The sequence below is a fragment of the Cyprinodon variegatus genome, unplaced genomic scaffold (assembly GCF_000732505.1).
Source record: "Cyprinodon variegatus isolate N-32 unplaced genomic scaffold, C_variegatus-1.0 Scaffold26, whole genome shotgun sequence".
Lineage (NCBI taxonomy): Eukaryota > Metazoa > Chordata > Actinopteri > Cyprinodontiformes > Cyprinodontidae > Cyprinodon > Cyprinodon variegatus.
This window is the reverse complement of record NW_015150479.1, coordinates 855,856-863,757: the sequence shown is the minus strand read 5'-3', so window position 1 is coordinate 863,757 and position 7,902 is coordinate 855,856. Positions and strand designations below refer to the sequence as shown.

General features: G+C 34.6%; 1 protein-coding gene across 1 annotated transcript in view; it reads right to left on the bottom strand.

The window, feature by feature from the left end:
- LOC107098115 (COBW domain-containing protein 2-like) overlaps positions 1 to 7,760 on the bottom strand; it is a 19,077-nt gene extending 11,317 nt beyond the window's left edge. The window contains exons 1-4 of the mRNA XM_015395590.1: positions 7,757 to 7,760; positions 6,902 to 6,998; positions 6,224 to 6,315; positions 2,125 to 2,184 (exon numbers count right to left, since the gene is read on the bottom strand). Of these exons, the coding sequence (XP_015251076.1) occupies positions 2,125 to 2,184; positions 6,224 to 6,315; positions 6,902 to 6,998; positions 7,757 to 7,760 (253 nt within the window). The remainder of the gene's footprint in view (positions 1 to 2,124; positions 2,185 to 6,223; positions 6,316 to 6,901; positions 6,999 to 7,756) is intronic.
- Positions 7,761 to 7,902: the final 142 nt, after the last annotated feature.

Below are 7,902 nucleotides of genomic sequence, written 5' to 3'. Positions count from 1 at the left end.
TTTAGTACGGTGCGCCTTATGGTCGTGAAAGTACGGGGCCTAAGTTTGTTATAAAGTCCACTATATAGTCCCGGCTGTATGTGGACACAGTAAGCTTGTATGAGCTATGAGAACAGCACGTTTTAAACAGGATGAGCATGGGGAGAAATGAGCGTGTGCATGCTCTTGCACGCAAAAAATTTTTTTAAATGAAGGGGGCGGTTCTTTTAAAAAATTCCTCCACAATACCTTTAATTATATCTGGTTAAACATTTTTGGTTTCAGTCTGAGCTAAATATTCCCTTACTTTGGGTACAAAAGTCATTCACGTATAGGCTTTTTTAATTCTTTCTGCAACCACAGCTTTAATACATTTCTAGAACATTGATTGTGAACAAGCATACATCTACTGTATCCTTTCATGAACAGGTACAGTTTCAAAAATATACAAAATAAGTTCACTTAAACCACATACAACCTGCAGTGATAAACATGAATACTTCTGGCTGGACATTTTACTGCCTTTTTTTTTTTACAGAAATTGTAAAGATAACTTTAACAAGATGGATTGTTAAACATATTTTCAAAAGACTTTCCTTTTTAGATTTTTAATGTTGTCCTGCCTCAAAGGTAACTGTTTGGGAAACGGTTACCCTGAGGTAGTATTTTCACAAACAACAGAGGAGCCATTAAGGCTTCAGCACAGCCTAGCTAAAATGGATGCCAATGTTTATTTAACCCTCAATAAACTTTTCAAATGAAGATGCATTCTCCAAAACCCTCACTAAATTGAAATTAAGTATTGAAATGTATATTGAACGAAATATTTTTGCCTTTCAGAGATGTTGCACCTGTAACGACAGAAATATGCTGAAATATTAGCTGCCTGTTTATGTGGCAAAGTTTAAAATGTTTAAATTTAAACTGATTCAAAGCTTTATGAATCAATGCATTATATTTAGCCTAGTAAAGTGAAACCAGAAAGCAGGAGAGGAAACCAGCATCATTATTTTGTTCATATGTCAAGCGCTGACTGACTGATCCATAGATTACAGAGCAAAAATATTCGCCCAGTTTACACTACCCTCTGAAAACCAATCCCTGCCAAGCTTGGATCAGTTAACCGTGCCGAGCGCAGTTCCTTACGACCATTTACACACCATGCTACGGTACTACTGCTCTCTAGAGGTAAACAAGCAAATAAACATGGCAACACCCGTAACATTTAAGGATGTTTGCAAAGAGTCAGGCAAAGAAGGCAGCCTTTGGTGAATTTACTTTACAGAGTTGGCTTTTGGGAAGTGGATACGACAAATTATAGTCTAATCAGGGCTTACAGAAGCATGAAACAACGATAGGAGTTGAGGATCATCACACTGCTAAGCAGAATCATCATTTGAAATCGGTTGGCACAGTAGGGAAGCTAGGGAAGGATATTTATGAATGACTGAAATTTCATGATTACAGAGGCTGACTGTAAGGAGATGACACAGTCTGCTCATACACTCTTTGTTATTAGCCCTTTAAAGCCCGATCCAAGAATAAAACAAAACAGAAAATTACTTTTTTTTTTGGTTTGAAGTCGTTATTTGGCCGTTTAACAAAATATGTAAAAAGAAAAAACAGAAATACATTTTTGATATTAATATTGCATATTGCAAAAGGCCACCACAATTTCTGCCAAGTAGAAAAGACAAACACTCAGCAGGGATTATGTCTGAAGCTCACTGCGATGGTGCTTTAAAACTGTTCGAGCCAAAAGTGTCTGATTTTCATCAGGATCATTAAACTAAATAACAGTGGAGCTGCAAGCATATTGCATAGCCTTCATGTATAATTTTCATCATGTTTAGATCAGATAAATATAAACATTTAATCTTTACCTAGAAATTTATTATTTATTTTTATTGTTTCCACTAACAGGTCAAATACATTTTAAAGCAGTAAAATCAAAGAGAAAATGTAATTAATTAAGTAAAATTCACATCCAATAGGTGTAAAGGTAAACTTTAGACTTGAATAGGTCTTTATTAAATTTTATTTCATTCTTATTTTTAAATGAGGGTTCTTAAAAAAAGAGAGCACATTTAAAGGAATATGCAAAGCAAGGACATAAACTACAGAGAGAGATTTTAAAACTCCTACCATCTAAATAGACGTCACTTCCAAGTTCTGCGTCGACCCAAAACATGGAGGCCACAGCTCCTGCAAAGAGGAGTATATTAAAATGACAAAATAGGAGAAAAAACATTTAACTGGACTTAAGGACAAAGATCTGCTTCATAAGTTTATGAGCTTGTGCATCTTTTTAATGTTAAATATACTATTTACAGTAAAACTTTACAACAAGGGCTAAAGATGCAACAAATGAGACCATTCACTGTGAAGACATGAATGATACAAACTCTAAAACACACACACAAAAAACCCCAAAACAAATGTAACAGAAAAAAAACTGCAAAAGAAAAAAAAAATGCTGCAATCAGATAAATAAGATACAAGCAACAGGAAAAATGTTGCAAAAAAAAAAAACAGCAGTGATTTCACCAGACCGCTAGAAGGAGTCAATCACCAGGCTATATGTGACCAGACTAATATGGGACAAAACAAGGGTGTAACTTTGTGATAAAAGTTGGTGGGGACACTCTAAGGGTGGTGGCTGATAGGGTTTATATTTTCCAAAAATGAGCTCAAACATATTTATTGAATGCTTTCCTATTGTTGAGACAACAAGAGAACCGCAGTACACATATTTATATTTATAGACAGATGCCTGCCTTTAGTGCATTATTTATAAAGGGCTCAAAAACATTCATGTATAAAAAATGACGAATAACAACCGATATCCGATGCCAACAGCAATATATCCTGCATCCCTAGTATGGACACAACTTCAATTCCATGCATCCATCCATGCATGGCTTCCCTTTAAGCTGCATCAGTGATTATCCTCCTTTACAAGCAGCAAAATCTAATATAGAAATTTGTCCCATATGTCGTTGACAGCCAAAGTCTATGTATTGAACCGTATATTTCAAAAATCATTTATACGCTGATTTGTATTATTTGCGCTTTAATTCTTGTAGGTTTCTTATATTTTAATTTTAAGTCTGTGTCCTGTGAGTCCGGTTGTCTCTGGGTTGCTGGCACAGCTATTTCTGAGTCTCGTTGAACTACAAAAGACAAAATTATATGTTGAATTTTAGTATAGCATACCGTCGTTTTTTTCTTGGAGACATATTTTATTGCATGTTGCATATCCCTGTAAATCTGTTTCACCTTTAAATCTGCAGCTGTCCCTAATTGTGTCTCTGCTCTGCTTAAAATCAGATTTATGAACCTGTCTACCGATATAATGATGCCAGAGAAAATCATTTTCAGGAGCTAGGAATTAGAATTAGGAGCTATAATTTGCACAGAACCTAGATTTCCCAGTATTACAAAAAATGTTGTGGTAGTAACATCTGACTTGGTGACTGATTTCCTCTGTGTTTTGAAGCTAGATTTCATTTTTCTCTCTTTTTTTTTGAAATCATGCAGCTTTTTGTAATCACAACATATTTGCATTTGCTCCTTCCTATTTTGTATGATTGCTGCATTTTTCTGTTTTCAGGCCTATTGCACTATTATCAATTTTAGAATTATGGTTTATTTTGCTGATTCCTTAAGAATTGAGATCTATAAATCAGCAGAGAGGTTCAAGGAATATTACAATCATAATTAATTTAATTTAAAATACCCTCTTGACCTTCTTTTGTCAGACAAAATGCTAAAAAAAATTGACACAGCTTGAGAAGGGTATTTTAAACAACCAAAATGTGAGATGTGATGCATGCCTGTTTGTATTTAAAAATCAATCTTCTTTGAGCATTTCATATTTAAACTATTCTTTCAGGCTGAGCTCAGATAAACAGATAAAAGCAATTTCAGAGGCTATCAATTGTTTGAGTCCTTCTGGTACATTTGGTTTGTTTCCATTTCACACGTTTGTCAAACTGTCAGCAGGATGAGTTAAAAAATGAGAATATTTGATGGATGCATAATGCTCACAGTTTTTAAATGGCATGTTTCAAATAACTTATCCAACCTACTGCTGGACAGAGCAGAGGAGAATCCTCCCAGGACTCTCTATGATTGACAGAGCTGTCGGGGCCAATGAAGGGCCTGTCGGGGTCAATAACGAGCCAATGACAAGAAAGAGGAGCAGGGACAGCCCCGGTCTGAGTCTGCTCTGTTTGTTTTGAGTGAGAGCTGGGATGGCGACTGTCTGCCTGTAATGCTACCTCCTGACACCTGTCACTTAGCAACATACCACATTGCTCGCCCTTTAATAGCCTAAAGCTGATTTCAACTTTACCAACAAAGTGATGAACGGACAGTTAGACGCCTTCCTGGCTTCCCATTGGTGTTGCTGTCACAGAAAAACAGCTTTAATCTTCACCTTATCAGAAAATGTCCAACTTTTAATGGGAGATTTTAAAAGTATCAAGCGAAAATATCAATTCGAACATGAACAACAAAGAAAAAAGTATTTAATAAATGCTGAATCTTGAACCATCTAAAAAGGGTGAATATTTTTTAAACTCTTGTATAACTTTTGATGAGTGAAATTTAATAACATTTTATAGCAGTAGTTTCACAAAATTTTTAACCCCAAAGTCTGTTATTCCCCAAGAAAAAAAAATACCATTTTGAAAAAAGGTTTTATTTTGAACTCAAAACAAAGCTCACTCACAGGAGCTGTAACATTCTCTTTCTATAAATTTTTTGTTTTTTATTTTTATCAACCAATCAGCTTATTCAATACATCTTTATTATCTGTTGGCATTGGATTGGATTATTTTATTAGACAGCTCCGGTGTTCTGTCAGATGAGCATACCGTTTATCCCTTTAGTTTTGTACGAAATATAAACTGTAAATTACTTTAACGGGTGCGTATCCCTTTAGTCATGTACAAAAAAAACCGATTGAATTACTTACTTTTTTTGGTGTTTTTTAAGCATATGGCGATCTCACCTTAAATTGTTTGTTTTTTTTGTACACGACTTAAGGGATACATGCCCGTTGAGGTAGTTTAACGTACAAAACTAAAGGGATAAATGCAAATCTGACGTTTTGCAAATGCGTATTATGGGTATGCTGGTCTGACGAAGTATGCTCATCTGACAGAACACCAGTTATCCCGAGCTGTCTCTGCAGCTATATAATTAAGTTGCTGGAGGACACAGGGACCGCTTTTCATCATTCTTCCTGTATTTTCCAATTTTGCATTATTTGTTAACTCAACTACTTACTGAGACATCAAACCCCAATGACTTCAAATACAGATGATCAATTTGGGACTGTAATTTAGTGTTTGGTCCTGTTTCTTTCCTAGATATACAGTAGAAAAAGGCTCCCCTTTTTTCTGTTTATAACTATATTTGTTGTCTTTCATCCTTCCTGACATGAAAACCAAATCAGAGCTCATCTGTTAAAGTGTTTCTTCCCCAGACAGATCCACCTATGGAACTATTTTACTGTTACCTTTACTAACATACAAATTATTTATGGATCAGTGCTTCTATGTTACTCTTTTATGGCTGCTTCTATCTCCTTGAAATCTTGTTGTTCTCGGCATATGGCCGCTCACACTGAGTCTGGTTCTGCTGGAGGTTTCTTTCTGTTAAAAGGGAGTTTTTCCTCTCCCCAGTCGCTGCATGTATGCTCGGTATGAGGGGGTTGCAGCAAAATCAACAACTGGCCACTGTCACCACATCGTAATCCAGGACAAGTAAATCCTGCAAACTCAATGACTCAGCTGAGTCTTATAAACTTTACTCAATCTATGATCTGACTGAATTGTCTCTTAAAGGTGTCTTGAGATCAAGTGTTGTGAATTGCAGCTAAATCAATTAAGTTAACTGAATTACACATGGCATAGAACAAAAAAACATTTAGGTGAGTATAGATTGGTGACAACCGGGTTGGAAGGGAAATGACAATTATGTAGATTATGAAAGTTACAAGATGAAGATTAAAACTAAATCCTGAGCCAACGGTTCCCAATCTTTTCCTGCTGATCCCCCCTTTAGGTACCAGTCTTTCTTCAGCAGGGATTGAAGCATCACTGACTAAATAATATCTTTTCTGGCCAAAGTTGTGAATACAGAGAAAATGTCCCATGTAATCCCTGCAATCACAGTGAAACTAGTGTTTTATGAAAATCAAACCCTATTATGAATTTAGCATGATGTGTGTTACCAGGATCAGCGAGTCCTGTAGTTTCTAAAAGGATGTAGTCGAACTTTCCTTTCTTCTCCATCAGGTTCTCTATGGCTTTAAGTCCATTATCCCTGAAGAAAAAAATAAATAAATGTGAAAAACCATTACTCATCATTTAAAAGTCTTTATTTGAAAAATACTGAAGTGATCTTTTCTTTTCTAAATCATGCTATAGAGATTAATAACCAAGTTTGAAAGAGATGAATTATTATATATAATTATGTGACGGTTTGTTGAGAGAGATTAAAAGGTTTCCAAAAATGCAATCAGATTATTCCATACTTTAAAGTATGAACAGCAATCTTTTTCTTCCGGTATGGATAACCGTGAAGCAAAAAAATAGTTTAATTTCCCTTACATTCCCCTGTTAAGATCCAATTAATTAAATCGAATGAGGAAGGAGGTTAAATTAAATAGTCGCTGTTTGAGGACTTGTCAACTTTGGTAGCAAGTTTCAAAAGAAGCTTCAAATGTCAACAAATCCTGGAGGTAAACATCATTTTCTTTAACATAATAAATCAATTAGAGAAACCATTTGTTCCAATTTTAAGAAACAAGAATAGAAATATTACTTTTTTTCTATGCAATTCTAAAAATTTATAAATGAAACAAATCCTAATGAATGTATTTGAAATGAACTTCAGTTCCAACACATACTTAACAGAGCAGCAGAGGCAGCCGTTTCTCAGCTCCAGCCACTCCTCATACAGTTCTCCTGCCTGGCTCACTGCAAGCGACTTCTCAAGAGCGCTTCCTGCAGGAAAAGAGAAAAGGTGCAGGTGGAACAGAGGAAACAGCTTTCAGAAATACTATAAAGGTAAAAATAAAACTTCAAACTTTTTTAAAGTACATAGTGGTTTATAGTATATATAGTGCTGTTTCTTTTCCCTTTTTAATAACCAGATTATCTCAGATCAGCTGTATTTCAAACTCTTGGACTTGTTTAATTTGAATTGGATTGTCATAAACCAAATACAGATTTTTGAGAGCACCCTGATGCATTTCAGAATCAGAATCAGAAATACTTTAATAATTCCAGAGGGATATTACTTTTGTTACAAGCTCCAGTTACAGTTTTATATAAATATATATATATACACATCCAACCACACAAGATAATAAAGATAAAAATAAAAAAAGATAAAAATATATACACAATATAAATACAATATATTTAATATTCTTTTTTAAAACACACCACAGGTCCGGCTTTAAACCAAAAATGCAGATGGTCTAGATGTTAAACAGAAAATCAGTGCAGTGGCAACTCTAAGATACTTTTAAAAACAGAGAAAAATACGATTTTATTTAATATGATATAAATCAAGGATCATAAACTGTTTATGTACTCTATCTACTTTTTGAATTACTATCCAGAATAGTAATCCAAAATCTCTAAAAGCAAATTCTACAATTTTCTAGAGTACATATGATCCCTTCAAATAAATGATAATTTGAAAAATGCTGTCAGAGGTGAACTGTAACAATAACTTTGTACCATTCCCTTGGTACCCATTCCCTGCATATAATCTAAATTCCCTTAGAATGGACACAAAAAATAATCTAGTCATTATCTATCTATCTATCTATCTATCTATCTATCTATCTATCTATCTATCTATCTATCTATCTATCTATCTATCTATCTATCTATCTAT